The sequence below is a fragment of the Planococcus citri genome, chromosome 4 (assembly GCF_950023065.1).
Source record: "Planococcus citri chromosome 4, ihPlaCitr1.1, whole genome shotgun sequence".
Taxonomy (NCBI): domain Eukaryota; kingdom Metazoa; phylum Arthropoda; class Insecta; order Hemiptera; family Pseudococcidae; genus Planococcus; species Planococcus citri.
The window spans coordinates 68234265-68258359 of record NC_088680.1 but is presented as its reverse complement, the minus strand read 5'-3'; the positions used below and the strand labels follow the sequence as shown (position 1 = coordinate 68258359).

The window sequence follows — 24095 nt, the reverse complement described above, 5'->3', positions numbered from 1 at the left end:
CCAATTATTGTCTGGAATGAAAAGGATCCTTGGACCAGAGACACTGAAACAAATTCGCAAGTATTCTTAGCTTACCTGAACATTTTATTCGATTACTTATTGGAGCAAGGCGTACGAATCGTTTTTTTTCTTCTGCTCCCGAGGAAAGAAATCTAGCATTTATTCCTGCACTATGTACTTGCATTGCTCTGATGTAGTGGTAAATTTGAAGCTTTGAAAGCGAGAGGACAATTTGTCATTTTTTCAGCGGATCATTTGGGTATACCAACTTTTCCTGGCGAAGAAAACTTGGTGAAAGATTTAAAAGTGGTTATTCGAGACGGCGAAACGTTTATTAGATGATAGATGCCATCTTAGTGGAAGATAATATCGCTATGATGCTCATGATCAGAAAGAATTTTTACATAGGTATCTTAGATTTATCGTTTTGGCGCATAAAGGATAAAGACGAAATAGAAAGGATATAAAAAATAAGACATGAACAGAGATTAGATTCTTGGGACGACGAATCGGAGAATTTTTATTTGAATAGTGTTTACTACATGCATGCTCGGTGTATTCAAGACCTATTTTGGACATGAGAAATACAATACGTGCTGCCTTTAAGGGAAGGCTTAAATCAACTTTTACCCAATGAATCATATTATAGAGATTTTTTTGTGTCACATTCGTTTGCCAAAGAAATGATAAATTTAGGATTATCAGAGGTACAGAAATTGGTACGTACCTAAAATGCCACGTATTATTGATTGTATTGTGTATTATGTCCAATTGCCCATCTGTGATTCCATTTCTAGAGTAGTAGAATTACTCGTATTACTGTAATTATATTGCAGGAATTTTAAGTACCGAAAAAGAGTTTAAAGTAATTGAAGCACGGAAATACAATGTAGGCTAAGCAGAGTTGGCGCGATTCCTCGGTTCGTCAGAATCGGATTCCTGAATTACGATTCCCATACCTGAGAGAATCGGGATTCTCCACTCTCGATTCTTTCACAGAGTGAATCCGGTTCTGAATCCGATTCTTTAGCGGTTCTCGATTCCCTCCGATTCCGATTCCCAAATACTAATTTTTTTCAACTTCAGGACTTGACAAATGAATTTTAAATGAAATCAGTAATTTCCCCAACTAGGTATATGATCATTTTTCATGTTCTATTCTTTCGTTTGTGGCTGTGAGTAGGGAATTGCAGAGAATCGCGAGGGCGCGATTCTCCATTAAAGAGAATCCGATTCTTGCATTGCGCGATTCTTTCACTGCATAGAATCACTGATTTGCAATATTATCACACAACAGCCAATCTTTAAAAAAATGTCACCAGTCTCAAACTACAAAATGCAAATGCATCACTAAAAGCCATTAAAAACAGTGCATTTTACTGTTTCAACACGTGAATAATACCTGCAAGGAATCGCAGGGAATCGAGAAGGTGCGATTCTCTATAAAAGGGAATCGGATTCCTGCGTTTTCCGATTCTTTCGACTTGAAGAACCGCGATTCGAATCCGATTCGAATCGTGAGAATCGGATTCTTTCTCGATTCTTTCGCGCGATTCGAATCGCGCCAACTCTGAGGCTAAGCACCAAAAACGTTTTTTTACAGGAGAGCGTAAAAACGTGCTCCCGTAACACGCGCTCTTATGGAAAATGCTATCTCTCAGTGTTCAATAGTATAACTTGGAAAAGTTTTTTCCCTAATGTGAAGCTAGGATCGCATGTGTGACAGCACATAGTACACATTGCACTAAAAAAATGCATTTTGAAAATTTGGCACTTAGCCTACATTGTATTTCCGTGCTTCAATTATTATTGATTGAATAAAGAAGGTAATGCATTGAATAATGATTGAATCGAATGCAGTTGAGTGTAACAATCAATCGAGTGATGGAAAATAAATTATTGCCAACGATGATGGTTTGAACCTGAAGTTTGAAATTTGAATTTTAAACTTTGAAGTGAAGGTGATGATTGAGATTTTGTTTGGAAAACGATTAATATTGCATTCTTAAATTTCAAATGAATAGATTAAATTCACCACCATCGCCTCCTGGATCCTTGTAGAAATAATAAATTTCCAGAAATTTATATTTTGGTAACTTATGGTAGGTAGGTAACTTTCCAAAAGTTACTAGAAATTAATATTTTTTCTTGGAAATGAGATGAGCGGGTAGGTAGTCCATACACTTATTGTGAATAAAATAAATGTCAGTTTAAAAATGTCATTCATCAAACGAATTTTTAATTTTTATTGAAAATTTCTTGAGAAGTTGTTTATTGATTGGTATATTTTTACTGATAGCTACAAGTAATTTGTAAATTAAATTTCGTTTTTCGAATGAAGGTTAGGTACCTACTGCATGTTCAGTTATAAGTCGAAACGTTCAATTATTTTGGTAGTAGGTATTTAAATTAATGCCTGCGCGTTCTAATTTTTTATTCGCAGATCGTCGAAGTGAACTTAGAACTGGTTGTAATTAAAATCGGTGGAAATACGTTCTCTTGGGTGCCCGAAGTTCAAAAAGCGTTGACTTCGTTGAACTCGGGTAAAAATCAGAAACTAGTCGTTTACGCCGAAAAAGAAAAACTCAACGGTATCTTAGGATTCTTCAACTGTATACAAACGGAACCTTACGGAGAACATGCACGGTAGCCTAGGTCGAATTATCGTCATCGGTGTCTCAAATATAAATATATATTAGATATTTGCCTCTTATTCAGAGTTATTTTCACGATATCGATTTTTTTCCTCAGATGTTTCTTCATCATGGACGAAACCGCACCCAACTTCTCTCTTCAACATCCGCTCTACAAATCACAATTTGCCAAAGATCTAAGTCTAAACGTGCAACAAAAACGGAACATGGGGAACCTATCGCCATCTTTTGCTGGAAAACGTACGTAGATAATGTGAAAGTACCTCATGCTTACCTATGTCAATACTTTAGTTCAGATGGTGATTTGACCACGTTGAGATGGATCGAAGGACCCTTGGATCCAAATGTGTAAGTGAATATTGTGCTTTCATCGTCTGTTTGCACTTTTATTTTTCTATCTTTTATGAGTTTTTTCTCGTTCAAGTGCAGTTTTCAAACGTCTTTTGATTTAAAAAATAGAAAAATGTCATAAAAAAATGATTGTTTTGATTTTTTCAAAAATTGTCGAAATGACCCTCCTCTCCTTTGTAGACGAATATTGATTTTGGCGTTCTTTTTGCTCGCCACCCCCTCATCCAAGTTATTGCCTTTATGAAGAAAAATCTCTGAACATTTTAGTCTACCCCTTCCCCCCACCTCTCAGAACAGAATCATGCTTAGACCTTCCCCAGCTCTCGAAAAACTAAAAAAAATATAGGTACGTTTTTACATTCTTTCTAATCCTTGAATTCTTGCCCGTTTTTTTCAGTGAAGCTCCATTCAATGTTTTGTTATCTCTCCCTCTGAATAATCAAAAAGTGGAATTCCTCTCCCCCTTTCTTCCACCTCCTAAAAAAATTATGAGAGATTAAATTGAAATTTGTATATTTTCAAATTTTTTAGTTCTAATTTATTCTTGGTTTTGATCCATTTTTATCAGAAAAACAATATTCAATCTCTTCCTCTTCCATAGGTACCTGATGAAAGTGGTGGAACTTGGGCCTTGGACACTCCTAAAAAGGAAGAAAAATAATCAAAAAATAATATCTTAATGTATTTGCATTCTAATTCTCAGATTCGATTTATTTTTTATCAGAAAAGCTCTATTTAAGTTTTGATATTTATTTTCTACTCCTCAAAATTTTTCTAAAAAAATTATGGCTCGCACTATTTGATTTTAAGGTCTCAAACGAGAGGCCCGCCAAAATTAGTCAGGGGATCGAAAAAGGTTTAAAATGTGCTAAACATATGAAGCAAAGCATTAAGATTAAATCACTGAAAGTAAGATGAAGTTTTAGTGAAATTGGACATAAATCGCATTAAAAAGTCGAGTATAAATTTTAAAAATGTCAAATGACTCAAAAAAGTGATTAAAATCGTTGATAAACGCCAAAAAACTGATGGAATTTCAAAAAAATTCAACGAAAATTCTACAAAAAGTACTGGAAACATAATTATCTAAATGTTGTGAAACCACAAAAAATTCATAAAATCACTAAAATTTACCAAAACTATTGGAATTTTTTCAAAAATGGCAAAAATTGCAAGAAAAATTGTTAAAAATATGAAAACAGCGTTTAAATTACTGAAAATTACTAAAAAGTGATGAAATTTTAATAAAATTAGCTACCTAGGAGAAAATATTTTTCAACCATCGAAAAAAGGTGTTAGCCCGATAATTTTCATTGACAAAAGAAAACGCTGGCACAAAGTGGGACAGATTCATTTTTTAGGGTGTCAAAAATCATATTTCAGAAATGAGTGCAAATTTTGACGTCAATCTTTTTGATACACGGGTATTTTGAGGCGTTGAATTCATTTTTCATCAAGATAATTGAATATATTCCTCAAAACGTTACGTTTGGCGCAAATCGTAGGTTTCTAGTTTTCCAGGGGTTCCCAAAATTTCGAAATTGCGAAAAAATGGAAAACTGGATTTTTGAGTATCAGCGGAAAATTTTATTGAGCTCAAAATTTGGTAGGATGAAGATCTTTCGGATACTAATAAACTGTAAAAAGCTTTTTAGGTGGGCTCAAAAGGGTAGGTTCAAAATGGTGGTTCCAAAATTTTCCAAAAATCAACCAACCCCCCCCCCCACCAATTCCCATCCCCGAGGGTCGAAAATAGGAAAATCACCTCGCATAACGTTTATCGAGTTGAAACAGCTATTTTACCCTGAAAAAGTTGTTGAAAATAATAGGGACATGGCAAAAGATGGCTGCGAGCCTGCCACTTTATTGTTATCAATTTGGAGGTAACTTGTCGCCAATGATATTTAAGCGTTCACATGACGTCAGCCTCACTCAGCCAAACAAACGTTCGCTTTTGGTTTCTTACCTCCAAATTGATAAGGGAGCCAGGGCGCGGCCATCTTTTGCCATGTCCCTATACTCAGTGGTTCCAAAAATTATTTTTTTATTCACAACTTTGGGAACCCCTGGAGCCCAAAAAATGGTCATTTTGGGTTAACTAACCACGGATTCGTATTTGGGACATTTATTACAATATTTTAAGAGTGGTTGAGTCGATAACTGGCCGGGGCCAAAAAGTGGCCTTATCGGGACTACTCCTTTAATAAAAATTGACCAAAATGTATTTTAAAAATTGTTAAAATGTGAAAATTGCATTAAAATCACTGAAAATTACTAAAAACCAATATTTTAATAAAATTTGTCAGAAAATGCTTTGAAAACTGTTAAAAATATGTCAAAAAGATTAAAACATACGAAAAAAATTTTCAAGTCAACAAAAACTCGTAAAATTTTAATAAAATTAGGCAAAAATGTCCACAAAATCAAAAACAGGAAAAAAAGCACAAAAATCCACTTCATTGCAACTGAAAATCGGTGTGGAGGGGTAAAAAGATATCGAAGCAATTAAATGGTACCTGCTGAGTGTCTTCCAAATGTCCTTGCATGTCAAATTTTAGCCTCATATAGGCCATTTTGAAGGTGTAGGTAAGCCTGTAAGGGCTTAGCATATGAGGTGCTTCAAGGTCAGAAAACCTTCAAAAAAATACGAATCTCTCTCCTTCAAATTGCTCTAGGACTTTAATTTTTGTTTTTGACCATTTTTCACATCCTTCCTAAAAATTTGTACTTTCGTGAGTTTCTGGTAAAGGTCGTCCCCACTCAAACCCTTCAAATCCAGGACCAATGCAAGCCCAAATTCCGAATATGAGTGAATTTCGTTCAAATGATTTTGCTTCGCTTGAAACGTTCTCCAAATTCAGCGATGAATAAAATTGAAAAAATCAGACACCCTAAAAAACTCAATGAAAATAGACTTACTGGCTTCTTAAAACAAATTTTGTACCTGGAATAAAAAAGCCACTTTAATTAAATTTATCTGCATATTTTTCAGACATAAACCCAAAGGTATGTAAATACTCCATGCTAGTTCACGTTTACTACGCTCCTTTGAATTTCCGTGATTTTATGTTAGCAACTGGAAAATTGGCTAGCGAGGTTATCATCAAAAGTCGTATTGATCAGGTAGGTAAATTTTCCACGATGGACCTTAGGTACATGGTATTTGTACATATGTACATATAACTTAAACCTGAATAAGAACTGGAGTTCTAATTATTTAATCTGCTAACTTATCTAATTGTAGGAGTGCGTTCAAGGTTTCGAATACGCTGGCAAAGCTGAAGATGGACAACGTTACATGGGAATGATCGTAGCCATAAACTATGGCAACGGTTATCGAAAGTGATTTACGTTTGCAATGGAAAGTACCAGATGCGTGGACTTTGGAGGAAGCTGCAACTGTACCAGTCGTTTATGGAACAGTACGTCCCTTTTATACCTAGTCGAAATATGAATGAAAAAATATTCAGACTGAATATGTCCGAAGAACTTATAAAAATATAATTTTTACAGGTTCTTTACGCTTTATTAATCTGTGGCGATATGAAAAAAGGCGAATCTACTTTAATTCACGCCGGGAGTGGCGGTGTCGGTCAAGCAGCAGCTGCAATTAATATATGTTTATTCTACAATTGCAAAATTTTCACCATCGTTGTTACTTACTCCTGAAAAAATATAATTTATTAGAAAAACTTTCCCCCAGGTACGTTGGTATTACACGAATATGCTCCAATTGCTCCTCAGGAGGTTTGTAGTTTTCTGACGAGTGGCAAAATGGATTATTGATTTCAGATCCCAGAAAGCCACATTGGTAATTCGAGAGATACCTCGTTTGAACATGTGGTCATGAGAGAGACAAGGAGTCGATATGGTTTTGAACTCGATCGTTAGCCGAAGAAAAATTACAAGCTTCGGTTCGTTGTTTGGGCAAAGGAGGTCGATTCATGGAGATAGGAAAATTTGATTTAGCTAAAAATAATACTCTAGGTACTTACCTACTAACTCGAATAATGATGTGAATGTTTTTATTTACGTCTACTGGATGATTTTCCTAATTACTTTCGATATTTTTTCAGGAATGGAACATTTCTTGAAAGAAATCAGTTTCTACGGTATCATGTTGGATAATTTATTCTACGCCAAAACTAAATGGAAACTCAGCTTCGTGATTGTTTACAAAGAGGTATCGATGAAGGTGCCGTCAAACCCTTAGTCAGAACAGTATTCGCTACCTATGAAGGAGAAGCAGCTTTCAGGTACGAAAAAAACTCTGGCTTGAAATAAATAGGTATAATATAGATATCTGAACCTATATCTATGATGTGTATTTTTTCATGTTTAAAATTCAGGTATATGGCAGCTGGTAAACATATCGGTAAAGTGTTGCTGAAAATACGCGACGAAGAACCAGATTCGTGCAAAACCTCAAATTCTACGGTTCGATGCCATTCCTCGATATTTATGTTCGGAGAGCGAATCGTACATACATTTTATGCGGTTTGTGAAATTTGACTACCTATTTATAGTTGAACTTTTTTGTGCATGATTGTTTTATAATCCAAGTTTGTTTTCCAACTGCTCAGGTGGACTTGGAGGTTTCGGTTTAGAATTAGCAGATTGACTGGTGTTGAGAGGAGCTCGTAATTTAGTTCTCACATCGAGAAAAGGTATTAGCATTAGTTACCAGGCGATGAGAGTGAGAATATGGAGATCTTACGGTGCAAATGTAATCATATCGACCGAAGATATTATTTACCAAAGAAGAAGGAGTTAAGAATGTGATCGATACTGCCAATGCTTTGGGTCCTGTGTCCGCTAGGTACCTATTTAATCTCGCTGTAGTAAGTATCGCGAAAAGTCGGTTTAACGAGTGTTCTGAGCGATCAAAAATAAGCCGTGTGTTCCTTTTTCAAGACTCTGTACTTTCCCGAAAGTCTCCGTACTCATTTAACCAATTTTCGATAAAAAAATTTGTCGATCCCTCCCTACCTTCTTCCCTCCCCAACCCCGAATCCCAAATAAAAACAAGCTGTTCAAAATTGGCTCAAGTTTCGTAGAAAGTTCAAATATTTCAAAAAAAAAAATGTCGAGAATTTTTGAAGAATTATGAGTACAAAATCCCTGGCCATGATCTTTGGAATTTTTGAAAAAGCGTCATACAAGTTATCAAAAACTCATTTTGATGAGTCGCATGACACTTTTTTCAAAAATCCCAAAAATCATGATGAAATTTTGAGGCTCAAAATTTTTAAAAATGCTCAAAATACATTTTTGTCAAGATAATTGAATTTCTCGCGAAATTTCAACCCATTTTGATAGATCGCATGTCACTTTTTCAGAAATCTCAAAAATCATGATGAGATTTTGAGGATAAAATTTTTTTAAAATGCTCAAAATAAAGTTTCGATGAACCGGTTTTAAAATGTGATAGAACAGAATTGTGCAATTTTTCACGCCCCACAACTTTTGTTTCAAGCTTTTTCACTATCTCCAATTTTTAGGTAATTTTTGAATAACTGGTTGCAAATTGATGAACCGGTTTCGAAATCTGATCAACGAAAATGGTCCAATTTTTTACGCTCTATACAACTTTTGTTACAAAAGTTTTTTTCACTATCTTTAATTTTTAGGTGATTGTCAAAAACTGATTGCTAAATGCGAACCAATGAACCGGTTTCAAAATGTGATAGAACAGAATTGTGTAATTTTTCACGCCATACAACTTTTGTTTCAAGCTTTTTTCTCGATCTCCAATTTTTAGGTAATTTTTGATAACTGGTTGCAAATTGATGAACCGGTTTCAAAATCAGATGAGTGAAAATGGTTCAATTTTTCACGCTCTACAACTTTTGTTTCAAGCTTTTTTCTCTTTCTCTAATTTTTAGGTGATTGTCAAAAACTGGTTGCTAGATGGGAACCAATGTACCGGTTTCAAAATGTGATAGAACAGAATTGTGTAATTTTTCACGCCATACAACTTTTGTTTCAAGCTTTTTTCTCGATCTCCAATTTTTAGGTAATTTTTGATAACTGGTTGCAAATTGATGAACCGGTTTCAAAATCAGATGAGTGAAAATGGTTCAATTTTTCACGCTCTACAACTTTTGTTTCAAGCTTTTTTCTCTTTCTCTAATTTTTAGGTGATTGTCAAAAACTGGTTGCTAGATGGGAACCAATGAACCGGTTTCAAAATGTGATTAGACAGAATTGTGTAATTTTTCACGCCCTACAACTTTTGTTCCAAGTTTTTTTCTCTATCTACAATTTTTGGGTATTTTTTGTTAACTGGTTGCAAATTAATGAACCGGTTTCAAAAAATTCATATCATGTTTTTGTCTCCTTATTGCAGAATACATTAGTCCATAAAAAATCAGTTTGAATTTTATGACCAAACCGGTTTTTCAATTTGTGGACACCCTGTGCATGGGCATGAAATTTTCAAGGTCACTTTTGAAAACCCTAATTTTTTCCTACTCAACGCCGCTTCATTATTGGCAAAAATCAAGACGTTGGCAATATTGAAGAAAAATTAAATCATCTTAATAATTTTTGACCAAAAAAAACGAGACTGACTGTTATAGACAGCAAAAGACAAAGCTTTTTTGACATACTATTTTTTGGATTTTTTTTGCGAAAAAGCGATTATTTTCTGCGCTTTAGACAAAAAACTGAACGTTTCTAGCATTTTTTTAGTAAAAAATTGAGTTCATGCAAAAACAAGATTATTTAGCAAATTTTATAAAAACCGAAAATTTTTTAAAATTCAGGCCAAGTTTTGTTCAAAAAATGAGAGTGCTGAGCACTTTTTGCTTGAAAAATTACTGACAAAATTCAAAAAAGCAAGTGTTTTTGAGAATTTCTGGGAAAAAATTCGAGGCTTTGACCATTTTAGGCATTAAAAAGCGCAGTTTTTTCGACAATTTATTCATCAGAATTTCTTTCAAAAAAGCGACAATTTTCAGTAATTTTTTACAAAAAACTAAAAATTTTCATCACTTTTAGGGTCATTCCACGTCAATCGGACCAAGAAGCAAAGTTTAAATTTTTTTAAATCGACTTCGTTACAAGTTACCATCCCAATTTTTTGATATGTTGTTCAGCATGAACATTTGTCCATAATGTATTTTTTTCAGAATTTTTGAGAGTCGGAACGATATGAAAATTACGTTTTGAAACTTTTTGAGCTAATTTTTTATACGAAAAAAAGTGGCAACACTGATTTTTATGATATCACCAAAAAACTTTTCAAAACCCCTAACTATGGGAAAAAGTACCATTTTGGTAGGTATCGCGGTTATCGAGCAATCCACTGCTGAAATGGATGATATTTTAGGTTCACTGAAAACTTTGACACCCCCTGGCTGCCGTTAAAAATGAGCTAGAAGGCTGCGATTTGCGCCATTGGTCATCCCTTCGGAAGGTCTTTCCACAGGAAAAACTTCAAAAAAATCGCCGAACCCACCTACCACTTCTTGGTCCAATTGACGTGGAATGACCCTGACAAAATTCAAAAAAGCAAGTGTTTTTGAGAATTTCTGGGAAAAAAATTCGAGTCTTTGACCATTTCAGGTATTAAAAAGCGCAGTTTTCTCGACAATTTATTCATCAGAATTTCTTTCAAAAAAGCGACAATTTTCAGTAATTTTTTACAAAAAACTAAAAATTTTCATCACTTTTAACAAAAAAGTGAGTTTAGATAGAATACAATTTTTTTTAACCATTTTGTAAAAAAACGATGAGTAAGTATTCTTTAAAACTTTTGTCAAAAAAGTGTGAGACTTTTTTGCAACCTCTCAGGATACATAGATATTATTTTTTTGGGGCAATTTTATCAATTTTTGATCAGAAACTACACTTTTAGAAATCGTAACCAAAGCCAAGCTTTTTTGCTATTTTTAGAGAAAATCGATATTATTTCTTCATTTTTTCTTTTCAAAAAGTAGAATCATGATTTTGAAAAATTGAATTTTTGAAAAAAAACACACTAGTTGGTAACTAAAAGCTCCATTCCATAACTTCAGTAACTTGGTTCCTTGAAAAGTAACCGAGTACAAGGCCTGAATTCAGAATTGACACTCATCAAAGAAATGGACGAACAAAAAAAAAAAAAAAAAAAATTTAGAGCTTAGGTTGAAAAATGTTTTCAAATTCTCAAAATTGACTCTTATCACAAAATGAACGAATATGTAATGAAATAATAATTTAAAAAAAAAAAAAAAAAACGAATGGGAAAAATCCACGTTAAAACAACTGAAAATGTTCGATCACCGAACCGAACCCATTATTTTTTCAATTGCAAGCTGACAAAATAAGGCGTGGTCAAGAAACTACAGAGAAAACCTGTCAAAAAACTTCAATCGATCGTAAATTAAAAACATTCGGTAGATTGAACTTGAAACAGATCCCAAAACATCTAAAATTCATACCAAAAAAAAACATACAGGCATAATGGACTCGACACGATAAGACTATATTATTTTTAAAAAATGCAAGTACTAAAATAATAGGTAACTACTTTCACACTGTTACGCTTCTAAGTAGAAAAGATAATCATAAAAATAGTACTGAAAAGAACAAAAGTAAAAAAAAATCGACTGCAAAAAGGTACAGTTAATACGACTAGGTAGTCTCATGCGAAAATGGAAAATTGAATATCACAGTGTACATATGTCTAGGCATGAGAATTAGGACGATTCAAGAAACAGAACCATAATTTTCAAAGTATAATACAATCATGTGATAGAAAACACCACATTTTAAAATCAAATTTCAAGGAACACATAATACTACTTGCTTTTGAGTAAATTTTCGATTTCTTTAGCAGCATAATCCAAACAAGACGAAAGACCTGGGCTACAACCGTTTTTCATAATCGTCGAAAATCTATACGTACGGAAATTTTTCTCGGTGTCGATGTAGGTGACTGCCTCCATCAGAGGACACAAGATTATCTTGGTGCGATCGTTGAAGTTCATCTGAAAAGTGAAAGAAAATATTAAAACGGTGCAGAAGAGAGCAGTTACGAAGTTGAGATTTGATTTAGGGTTGGATTTTTTACTCACCTGTACCGTGCCGTTGGTCAGTTGCATAATCACAGCGGTTTGGGTTTTGCGCCACGTGTGCAAATAGGGTATACGACTTAGAGAATCTGATTCCTGTACTTGGACCGAGGCTCCGGCTTTCATCCACTGTTCGTTCCTGTATCTTCGGATATACGACAGAAATTCGACTTGTTTCTCCAATTCGGACGGCGTGTTATCCATCGTGTAGTAATTCTCGGTTCCGTCTCTTTCGATGTAATGTACGTTCCTGTGGGAAATCTCGCGATTAGCGGAGGAATTCGTTGAAATCGAGTAGGAAATTATTCGGGCTTACTTCTGATCAGCCAACAAGACAATACGAGTTTTATCGTTGAACATGATGCCTACTCCGTCATCGCATAATCGATACCCGAAATCGTACTTATCGGCATAGTCGACCCATTTACTAATTCAGACGAAGGGTTGAGCAGCGGATCGGTTAATTCCTCTGTAATAAAAAAATTTTCAGTTGAGGTTGTTTCATTAATAAAGGGTCAAGTTACATGACAAAATACTCACCAGCTTCTCTTTGGCAATGCGACGGTTTGCATTCCAAAACTTTTTTTAATTGCGTAAGCAACATTCTGAGATGATCTTCACATTCCCCGGTTGTGGTCATGATACCTGCGGCTTTGTTTTCAACGTCTCCGGTGCCTGCTTTAGCTTTGACCAAAGCTGGACTGTTTTCACCTCCTGAAAATCATGAAATTATTACGTTCGGGTAAAATTGGGGAGGGGGGGGAAATCTCAAAATTTCAAGAAATCTAATGAGTCGATTAATATTTCTACCGAACATTTTAAAAAATAATCTCACCGTTATTGACTTCAGCCAACGGGTTAGAATCGAATCGAGGAGCAACAGTTAAGCACGAAACTGGCAGTTTTGAAGGTATATAATCTGCGAAGAAAAAAATGCGTCAGTTAAAAACACGTTCGAGCTGAGACAGAATCCCAGGTACGAGTTTCAAATACCGTTGAAAAAATCGGATCTGATGATTTGATCGACTGTGGGTCTTTTCTTTGGATCTGGTAATAACATAAAGTAGATTAGATTGGCAGCAGGAGCTTTGATTTCAGTGGGAATTTCGTAATCGCAGCGTTTAATACGTTCGCAGGTTTGTCGTAAAGAATTCGTTTCGAAAGGAGGCTTGCCAACGAGTAACGTGTACCTTTACAGAAAAAAAAACACATTAGAACGCAATTTCATCGACATTAATCGACATACCCAATTATATTCTAGATGAAAAAAAATACATCGCTCATAATACTCCTTTTCGAGTAAAACGTAACAATTAAAAGATAAAATCGCTTACAGAATACAACCGAGCGACCAAACATCAACTTCAAAATCGTGGTTTCTGGCGCCATGAAATTAAGACTGAAATGAAAAAAAAAAAAATGACCGTTAAAAACTATACAAAAAAAACACCGAGTAATCTTTTAAGCTTACTTTTCGTATTCGATTTTCGTGGCGAGTCCAAAACTGCCGATTTTCACTTCGATATCGTTGTTTAGTAATAAATTACTTAGTTTTAAATCTCTATGAATAATTCCATTATCGTGTAAATACAGCACACCGTCCAGTATCTGTTTCATATAGTATCTGGTTTCCGGTTCGGTTAAAGCTTTTCGGCGTCTAGAAAATGAAACGAAATTGTCACGAAATACTGGAAAAAGTGCAAATCTACGATCAAGCTACATCGAACAGTTCGAGTTAGTTTACTTGTGTAACTCCATAAGAGATCTTTTATGGCATAATTCTAGTACGACGTAGACGAATTCATCGTCTTCAAACGAAGCTTGGAAACCGACGATATGTTTGTGATTGACGCTTCTGTGGATGTTTATCTCTTGGGTTAGTTTCACTTCTTGGTTACTCTTCGTTAGCAACTTTTTCGATACGATTTTTCCGGCGTACGTGCGACCGGTAGCCACATCTGTTATCTCGTAAAATCTTGCGAAATCTCCCTAAACACAACATAAAGCATTTCGTTAATTGATTGGTATGGTTTCTAGAAGATATACATAAACTAGTGTACGAGTAAGAAGTGAAGAAAGGTTTACCTTTCCGTAGAACTTTCCCCGGGCATATCTGGTATTCGTACTTCTGTCTATTATGGTTTCAGGAATAACGACGTCGTCCGCTTTATTATGAGCCATTTTAAATTAAAACTACACACCACAATAAATATTATTGAATAGATTATAATACAAATCAATTAAGTTGAAACTTGAAGGGAAAATGAAAAGGCCAATTTTGTGATAAGAAAAGTCGCATTTTGAAAAAGTAAACAAACAAGCAACAAAACGCGCTAGCCAATCACTGCGACGCGTTCCATAGTTCTTTCAGCAGACTGTAGAGCGCGCACACAACTCGTGATTGATAATGAACATACCGGGTGTCCCAGAATGAATAAGGGATTTTTTTTTAATATAGAGCATTTACAAAATTGCTGCATACCCTAGCGCCTGTGCCAAGGGATGACAACTTGGCCGGCACTACCCCGATTAGCGCTGATGGCAAATTATTTTGCCATTGCCAAAAAGTGTACTAATGGCAAAAAAATGGTTAGCGTATGGCAAAGCTCCAGCCAATGAGCGTGCAGCATTACAGCTTTGCCATTATGGCAAAAGGTTGGTCTTTGACATTGAATGGCAAAATAATGGCAGTTTTTTGGCATTATTATTTTTACCATTTGGTGGCAGTTTTTTGGCGATTATATTTCAGAACTTAATTTTCAAAAATTAAAATGAGGGGGTTGGAAGGTGCAATTCTGATTTTTGATTTGCAATCTGGCATATATACACTTTGAAGTATTTTTTCAGCTCAACTCTTCCTACGAAAAATCCCTGAACTATTTACCTACCTAACGGGGATTCGAACCTGGGTCTCTGTGATTCCTAACCAGATGCCCTAACCACTACACTATGCCTACACTATTATGGTATGTGCGTTAAAAGAATATATTTGTTTGTCATCGCGTTGTAATGTTTTAAATTTTCATTATGGTACTACTGGGTGAACTAAGTGATATGCCCTGCCCTCAAATTTTTGAAATTTTGATGAAACATTGTTGGGTACCTTTAAAAACAATGTCGGACCCAAAAAAATTTCCCTCGCCCCATCCCCTTGTCCACAATGGCAAAAAAATGATTTTTTTAAAGAAAAAATCATTCTTTCAACAAGTTTTTATCAAAGAATTTTGAATTCATTGGGAAGGGAAGAGATTGCCCAAAAATTGAATTTTTTTGTGAAAATGCTTCACTATGGCGTATTTATTCCATGCAACCTTTCCGATCAAGACGTAAATAGCGCTACAATGAAGCATTTTTCACAAAAAATTCAATTTTTGGGCAACCTCCTTCCTCAATGTGGCCCTTAGGAAAATCAACTGCAAATCTAACTTCATATTCGTATTCAGCGGGTTCGATTCATGTGATAACCATACCCATATTGTTAATCTACTTTCGCCCAAAATTGGGGGAGGGGCCAGAGGGGGTGTCTATTGGCTCAAATTGAGGTATTCAAGAAGTTGTTTGATATTCTTCTACTTTTAGAGGCCTTCACGCAAAATTTCAAAGCTACATCACATCACTGGCAGTACATTTCGCTTTTTTTGAAGGTGTCATGACACACAAAACACATTTTTGAGTGTTTTTCAAGTTCTTAAAAATTACCCACTTGGAGAAAAAATTTGAAAAAAATTTCAATTTCAAATTTACATGTAGGTAGTACCTAGACCTACTCATGCACGTATATTCTTGGAAGAAAAAAATTTTGTGTGCTTGAATTAAGTTTGGAGATGTGGCGGTTTAAAATTTTTTTTGTCAATATCTCTCCCCTGCGAGGTCAAAAATTGTTGAAAAAATTCCTGTGGCTAGACTCATGTCTTCTCTGGATATTTTAGGTGAATTCAAAATTTTTTGTTCAAAACTCATTCAAGTATATGATTTTTTTTCTGAAAAAATCGTTTTTTTTGCCACGGTTTTGTCAATGTTGGCAAATTTTTGTCAAAACTAGCATAAACAGAGTGTCATCTGTTCTGCAACGATTTTCAAAAGTGCCATTGTTGGCAATTTTGTCATGTTTTCCATTTTAATCCAAGTTTTACCACTCTTCTGCCAATAATGTCAAAATATTGGCAAAAGCTAGGCAAAAGTATTGGCAAAATTATTCCATTTTCATTTTGCCAACCATTTGCCAAAAAAGTGACAAATGGCAATTTTAGAATTGCCATTGCGCTAATCGGGACTATAGACGCATACGATTTCTCATGTAAAAAATGCAATTTTTTCGATTGTACGCGAGTTCGGGTGAACTTTCATGTAGTCTCAAATTAAAGGCAATAAAATTCTGTATCGATTGATCTTAAATTTTCATCATTTCGCGTAAAAATAACGATTTTATGAATACTTCTATTTTACTGATTTTTGAATAGTACGTACGTCATCTTTAAACTATAAACTACTCGAAATTTTCAATGAGCACATATGTGTTTTGAATGATTAAAATGTTCAGAATTTTATCCTCTTTAAAATGAGTTTTTCCCGAAAGCTCTACCTTTTACCGTTAAAAAGTTCTCGAAGCTTTAAGTTGCAAAAACCAGCTGCAGGCAGTAATCATTGAACTTTGAACTAAAATTAATCGAAATATTCAGTGAACACATAGGTATTTTAATGCAGAAAATTGTTTGTAATTTTATTTTTTCTTTAAAATGGGGGTTTCCCGAAAGCTCTGCCTTTTACCGTTCATAAGTTCTCGAAGCTTGAAGTTGCAAAAACAAGGCGAAAACCAGCTGCGAGCAGTATAAGTATTGAACTTTGAACTGAAATTAACCAAAATTTTCAGCGAACACATAGGTATTTTAATACAACAAAACGTTCGTAATTTTATCCTACTTATTTGTACCAAAAGCTCTATCTTTTACCATTCAAATCAAAAACTCTGGAAGATCAAAGTTGCCGAAAGTGGTCAAATTGTATCATCACTGAGTAAGTACCTATAATACCTATCAGTTCACTTTGGTATTGATCAGTGACAACTTTTGGCAACTTTGGTCTTCAAGAACTTTTGAACGGTAAAAGGCAGAGCTTTCGGGAAACCCCCATTTTAAAGAAAATAAAATTACAAACAATTTTCTGCATTAAAATACCTATGTGTTCACTGAATATTTCGATTAATTTTAGTTCAAAGTTCAATAATTACTGCCTGCAGCTGGTTTTTGCAACTTAAAGCTTCGAGAACTTTTCAACGGTAAAAGGTAGAGCTTTCGGGAAAAACTCATTTTAAAGAGGATAAAATTCTGATAATTTTAATCATTCAAAACACATATGTGCTCATTGAAAATTTCGAGTAGTTTATAGTTTAAAGATGACGTACGTACTATTCAAAAATCAGTAAAATAGAAGTATTCATAAAATCGTTATTTTTACGCGAAATGATGAAAATTTAAGATCAATCGATACAGAATTTTATTGCCTTCAATTTGAGACTACATGAAAGTTCACCCGAACTCGCATACAATCGAAAAAATTGCATTTTTTACATGAGAAATCGTATGCGTCTATAGTAGTGCCGGCCAAGTTGTCCTACCTTGGCACAGGCGCTAGGGTAAACTATCCCGCATTGCGCCATATGACAATGCTCTATTAATCAAATGTCATCAAAAAGAAGAGAAAATTCCCTGCATGCAAATTAGAAAATTGAATATTCATGTAAAAAATGGACGTTTGAGTGATTGTTTCAATGAAACATCAAAGAATCTTTTATTTCGCATCGAAACAAAAATTCAAAAGCACATTCTGCGATTGTTATTCCACTTTTCAATTTTTACTGGGGGAAATTTTTTTCCCATTTTGGCTGATGAAATCCCTTATTTTTGGACACCCGGTAGATCATTCATTCATAAAACACCTCTTCAAGAAAAATGTGCTTTCTCATTTCTCATTCTGCATCCTCGTTTGTTATTTCAATTCATCCTCATTTATCGAAGGTATAATATTATTATTCATATGTTTCGAATGAAGAATCTTGGCTGAAAGCAATTACAACCAGAGTTTCCATTCTAAATCTACATTCGAAGTGAAACCATTCATTGCGGTCGTTCCTCTGATAAGTTCTCTTCGCAAGGTAATGAAAGCATATCTTATTTACTAATCATTCACATAATTTATATATGTTCCATTTTCATGTATCATCTTATTTTATAGGTACTTGTTCATCTACGTACAGCGGTATATCGCAGCTTGTTAGCACAACTCGCACAACCGGTCACTTTGAGTATGGACAGCAGTAACGATACCTCTGACCAAGTCGCATCGAAACCCACCCCTGAAGAAGTCGATACTCCCAAAGAAGATAATACGATCAGCGACCCTCTCAGTATGGGAAACAGTAAAGACGATTCTGCCCAATCCACACCGAAACCCTGCTCTGAAACCGAAGTTAATACTGAAACTAATGCTGTCGGTGCTGTCGATGATGCCACGTGTAAACATCCTCGTGATGATGAACAGTGCTCGCCAGCTTCAAAGCGGAGTAAATCATCGGATGAAGGTAAGATTACGATTATGTTTTGACGAAAGTACCTATTCCTATGTAGATCTAAGAAGGGTAAAAATAGATACGTGACTAAGATTAAAGATGTAGTTTGGTACGAGTACGAGAGATCCTTGATTCCTTGAGTATGAAGAATTGAAGAGAAATCTATTCGAGTAGGGATGTATGTGGATGGAATGTGAATTTCGAAAGCAAAGCTGTAAATAATTTGTTCTAGAAAGGCAGTAGAGTTGCCAGTTGACTGGTGAGGGACCAATAGAAAATGAGATTACCTTCGTGATAAAATGGACTCCTTCTAATTAAGAATATCTTGAGTTTTTCATTCATTAAACGCAATGATTACAGCAGCTCATCGAAAAAGAGCACTAAATCGAGTTTCGTGATGGTTCCGATTGTTCAGAGAAATACATAGAAAGCAACGAATGCAATTATTATCGGTGCATTCTTTCTGTTTCTAACGTGGGATAAAATGACAAAGTATTTCCAAAATTTGTTCTGATATATTTTTCTTGCTTGAAGGACTTCAAAGAACCCTTTTCCATCGTGAAAGTATTTCGTAACTCGCCCTTCACTTCTAGGTACATATCTGCATATTACCTACGTCTTGAAGTATGAAGATTGAAGATTTTTCTCATAATAATTAACGTCATTTTACGTCTTGAATCGAACGTTATCAAAAGCATTTGCGTGTTAAGAACGTATTTAAATGATGTGATTACTAAAAACTGTAAGAAATCCATCAATGTTACTAAAAATTACTTAGTATAACTCATGAAATTTCTGTAAAAGTTTATCAAAGTGTATGAAAAAGATTAACTAAAACGATAAAATCATTGATAAATATACCGATAACTGCTAAAATTACAACGAAAGTTGCCTAAAATGCATGAAAATGTGTTTAAAACGTTGAAAAAAACATTAAAATTACCAAGTAGCGATACAATTTCAGTATTTGCCCAAAAACCATAGATAAGTGTTGAAAACATAGTAAAATGCTGTAGAAAAACTCATAAACGGTAATAAAATCACTAAAAAATACTATCAAAAAAGAAAATCAATTATTTTTTTAAAAAATGCACGAAAAACTAAAAGGGTATTGATAACGCGTTAAAATGATACAAAAACACTTTTAAAAAAGTATCAATCAAAATCACTATAGAAATGACTGAAAACTGCGGTGGTAATTGTAATGAAAGTTGCATGAAATGTATACAAAGTGTCAAAAAGCGTCGAAAAAAATAAAAACACTGTTTAAAAAAAGTTGAAATTGCTGAAAAAATATCAGAACAGTGGTAAAAAAAAAAGTAACTAATGTAACTATAGAAATCGCCAAAAATGATGAAATTAAATTATAGTAAAATTTGACTTGAAATCAACAAAAAAAATTTAGTAAAAATGATGTTAAAACTATTGAAAATTCATTTAATTCGCTAAAAATCACCCAAAATTGATGAAATATGTAAGTAATTATGGAAAAATTTGCCAAAATGCGCGAAAAAGTGGAATTTAAATGACCTGAAAAATATTCAAAAAGAATTGAAAATCACTTAAGTATACATACAGTGATAAAATTGTAATATTTTTGCCAAAAATGAGAAAATATAATAAAAACATGAAAAACCTCTTGAAATGTTGTCTGAAAATTGCTGAAAACTGGGAAATCTTCTATGAAAATAGCTCAAAACGGACTATAAAGCATTAAATATGGGTTAGAAAGATAAGAAAACACTCATAAAACATCATCGTAAACACTGAAAAATGTCAAAAAAATGATGAAAATTTGGATTTGCTAAAAATATGTGAAAAATCGTCTGTAGGTAGGTAATCCATTGAAATGATGCAGAAGTACTAAAATAAAAGCATAAAAAATTTAGAAATAGAAAAAGTATAAAAAAACACTCATAAAAGCCATTAAAATCACTGAAAAATGTACAAAAAGTATAAAATTCCAGTACTCGTGTCAAAACTATTCTATCTGAACAGACTGGTTCAGATCAAAGTTCTGATCGAGTTTGAGCTTTTCAAACCTATCCCAGAGACATGATTGGATCTAGTCAGATTTCAGGAGAACTTATTAATCATATCTGACCAGGGCCCTTGGAAACAATCGCAGTTTCACCTTTTCGACTCTTCCAGAAAGATTTGAAATTTCTGGAGGAATTTGAAAACTAGTGCTGGAAACTCCAGAATGGTCCAAAACTGCTAGTTACGTAGTTGTTAGTGTACATGGGAGAGTGATTTAAGTAATTAGTTATTCACATTTGTTCGCTTTGCTTAGAAAAATTATATTTATTGAATAAGCTTAAAAATCGCCCCCCCCCCCAACCGCTTTTAGAGTTTTCAAAAAATTTCAAAAGGTTCAATAATGAACTTAAGAATCTGAAGTTTAAGTTGCGGGTGTTTTTGAAGGTGCCCATCCGATATATAGCTCGGTTATGTTTAAATCTGGTAGTGTGAGTTCGAAAGGTTCCCTCGTGAACACTGTGCACTGCGCAGACATGATTGATCACACCAGATTGGACCTAATATCGATGAAATCTGTTCAGACTTGATCAGACCCTATATGGATTTTTCCACTGGGTCTATCTATCCAACTGAAGTAAGTACAATGATTTTTTAACAGTGAATGTTTTGTTGTTTTTTTTTTTCATACGAATGTGAAACCAGGAGCATCAGATACTGTTACATCTCCATCAACTAGAAGCCGTGTTGTAGTCTTCGACATTGATGGTACGCTTTGTAGAAATTCGATCTGGAAGGAAACAGAAGAAATCATTAGGAAGAGTTTTCCGGAATGTCCAATCATTGACTGGAATCAGCATTATAGCGACGGATCCATTGGCAGAACTCCCTATGTATTTCTACCTCACCTGAACATTTTATTCGAATACTTATTGGAGCAAGGCGTTCGAATCGTTTTTTTCTCTTCCGCTATCAAGGAAAGAAATCTAGCAGTCATTCCAGGACTACTCAAGTCCTTCTGGGGTAGTGAGAAATTTGAAGCCCTGAAAGCCGAAGGACAATTTGAAATTCTTTCTCAGGATCATTTGCGTAAAGGACGAACGGCTCCTGGCGAAGGAAACTATGTAAAAGATTTAAAAGTAGTTGTTCGAGACGGCGAAACATTGTTGGATGCCATCTTAGTGGAAGATGACTACACTTTTGCTGCTCATGATCAGAAACCATATTTATATATCATAGATATAACGTTTTGGTACATAAGGGATAAAGACGAGGCAGAAAAGGAAGATAAAAGATACGGTCACTGGGTAGAAAAAACTAGTAATTTTTGTCTGAATAGTATTTACTACATGCTCGGTGTGTTCAAGACCTATTTTGGACATGAGAAATACAAAGTGTTGCCTTTAAGAGAAGGCCTGAATCAACTTTTACCTAAGGAAGCACATGGAAACAGTTGCGATTTTTTTGCCAAACATTCGTTTGCCGATGATATGATCAATTTAGGATTATCAGAGGTACAGAAACTGGTTCCTGATGCCATGTATTATTGATTATAATTGTACTATCCGTTTGGTCTGTAATTCTAGATTATTATATGTATTATTTTAGGTATTCTTAAGTATCGAAAATGTGTTCAAAGAAATTATTATTTACTGAATAAACGAATTGCTTAGGTGATTAACAAATGACTTTATTTTCGAAGAAGAGCGTAGTCTGAAGTCCCTGTAACTCGAATGTCAGCTCCTCAAATTGATTTTTTGATTATGCGAATTTTAGTAGATTTTTGAAAGTTCATCATTGGCCATTTTGGGAAATTTGGGTTTGTGTGTTTTTTCTGTTTGTTAATTTTTTTTTTCACCTACATGTATGATGTAAGTATTTCATACAGTAGATGTGGCTGACGAGTCCTAAAACTAATAAAAGTAACAACTTTTTCGAAACGAATTTCATTTTCGATCATTCTGGAGCTTCCAGGATCATTTACGATTTCTCCAGATGCGTATAAATCCGCGAGTGAGTGATTCACCAAAAATTGAGTAAATGAATCGATTCGTTCGCGAAGGAACGGGTCACTTACGTGAACCAATATGTTCGCGAATGATTCACTAAAAATTATTCAATTCGTTCGCGAATGATTCATAAAAAATTGAGTGAATAAATCGATTCGTTCGCGAATGATTCATAGAAAATTGAGTGAATGAATCGATTCGTTCGTGAATGATTCGTCAAAAATTGAGTCAACTGCAAATGAATCGATTCGTTCGCGAACGAGTCACTTACACAAATCAATTCCTTCGCGAATGATTCGCAAAAAAAATCAATTCGTTCATGAGTGATTCACCAAAAATTGAGTGAATGAATAGATTCGTTCGCGAACGAGTCACTTATACGAATCAATTCCTTCGCGAATGATTCACTAAAAATCATTCAATTCGTTTGTGAATGATTCACCATTAAACTGAGGAAATGAATCGATTCGTTCGCGAACGAGTCACTTATACGAATTGATTCGTTCATGAATGATTCATCAAAAATTGAGCCAATTGTAAATGAATCGATTCGTTCGCGAATGATTCACTGATAATTATTCAATAATTTGTTCGTGAATGATTCACCAAAAATTGAGTAAATGAATCGATTTGTTCGCGAACGAGTCCCCAAACGAACCAATACCTTCGCGAATGATTCACTAATAATTATGCAATTCATTCGTGAATGATTCACCAAAAATTGAGTAAACTGTAAATGAAGCTATTCGTTTGCGAACGAGTCACTTATACGAATCGATTCGTTCGCGAATGATTCGCAAAAAATAATTCAATTCGTTCGTGAATGATTCACCAAAAATTGAGTAAATGAATCGATTCGTTCGCGAACGAGGCACTATACGAACCAATTCGTTCGCGAATGATTCACTAATATTTATTCAATTTGTTCGTAAATGATTCACCAAAAATTGAGTAAACTGTAAATGAATCTATTCGTTTGCGAACGAGTCACTTGTACGAATCAATTCGTTCGCGAATGATTCAGTAACTATTGATCAACTCGTTCGCGAATGATTCACTTGGAAATCTATCAGTTTGTTCAATCGCCATTCAATTGTGAATGATTCGATTCGATTTGATTCACTTCGTTTGAAAACAGATCAATTTCCTGTACGATAGTTTCACAAAAACCGAATCAATTGTAAATTAATTGATCCGTATGCGAATGATTCACCAAGAAATCAATTAATTTATTCAATTAGTTGAAGGATAGTCGGTCTTCTAACGCTAAATGCGCTAGTGTTTTTATGCATTAAAAGTGGCTGATATGAGTCCCAAAACTAATATCAACTTTTTTGAAACGAATTCCATTTCGCGTCATTCTGGAGCTTCCAGCATCATTTACGATTTCTCCATAATCCAGATGCGTATTAAATCAACTTGAGCTGCAAAAATCGAGTTGTTACGTACCTATTCTCGACCTATTTAACGAGCTCATCTG

The 24095-nt window shown here is 34.5% G+C and overlaps 1 protein-coding gene, 2 long non-coding RNA genes and 1 pseudogene across 14 annotated transcripts in view; 3 read left to right on the top strand and 1 right to left on the bottom strand.

Moving 5' to 3' along the window:
• LOC135845254 (serine/threonine-protein kinase polo-like) overlaps positions 1–14583 on the bottom strand; it is a 149719-nt pseudogene extending 135136 nt beyond the window's left edge.
• On the top strand, positions 6014–6862 carry LOC135844964 (uncharacterized). Its single transcript, XR_010558680.1, has 4 exons — positions 6014–6128; positions 6250–6427; positions 6519–6708; positions 6798–6862. It is a non-coding gene; the product is annotated as an uncharacterized LOC135844964 (long non-coding RNA).
• On the top strand, positions 6868–7484 carry LOC135844965 (uncharacterized). The gene is made up of 3 exons (XR_010558681.1): positions 6868–6992; positions 7082–7261; positions 7355–7484. It is a non-coding gene; the product is annotated as an uncharacterized LOC135844965 (long non-coding RNA).
• A 3310-nt stretch (positions 14584–17893) lies between the features above and the next one.
• Positions 17894–24095, top strand: part of LOC135844387 (uncharacterized) — a 75801-nt gene continuing 69599 nt past the window's right edge. For 8 of the 12 annotated variants that reach the window (XM_065362562.1, XM_065362559.1, XM_065362558.1 and 5 more), the window contains exons 1-2: positions 17894–18215; positions 18296–18641. In XM_065362562.1, the coding sequence (XP_065218634.1) occupies positions 18368–18641 (274 nt within the window). In that variant the 5' untranslated portion in view covers positions 17894–18215; positions 18296–18367. Of the gene's footprint in view, positions 18216–18295; positions 18642–21311; positions 22388–24095 lie in introns of those variants that run through there. The other 4 variants (XM_065362564.1, XM_065362563.1, XM_065362567.1 and 1 more) reach the window with 4 other exon arrangements.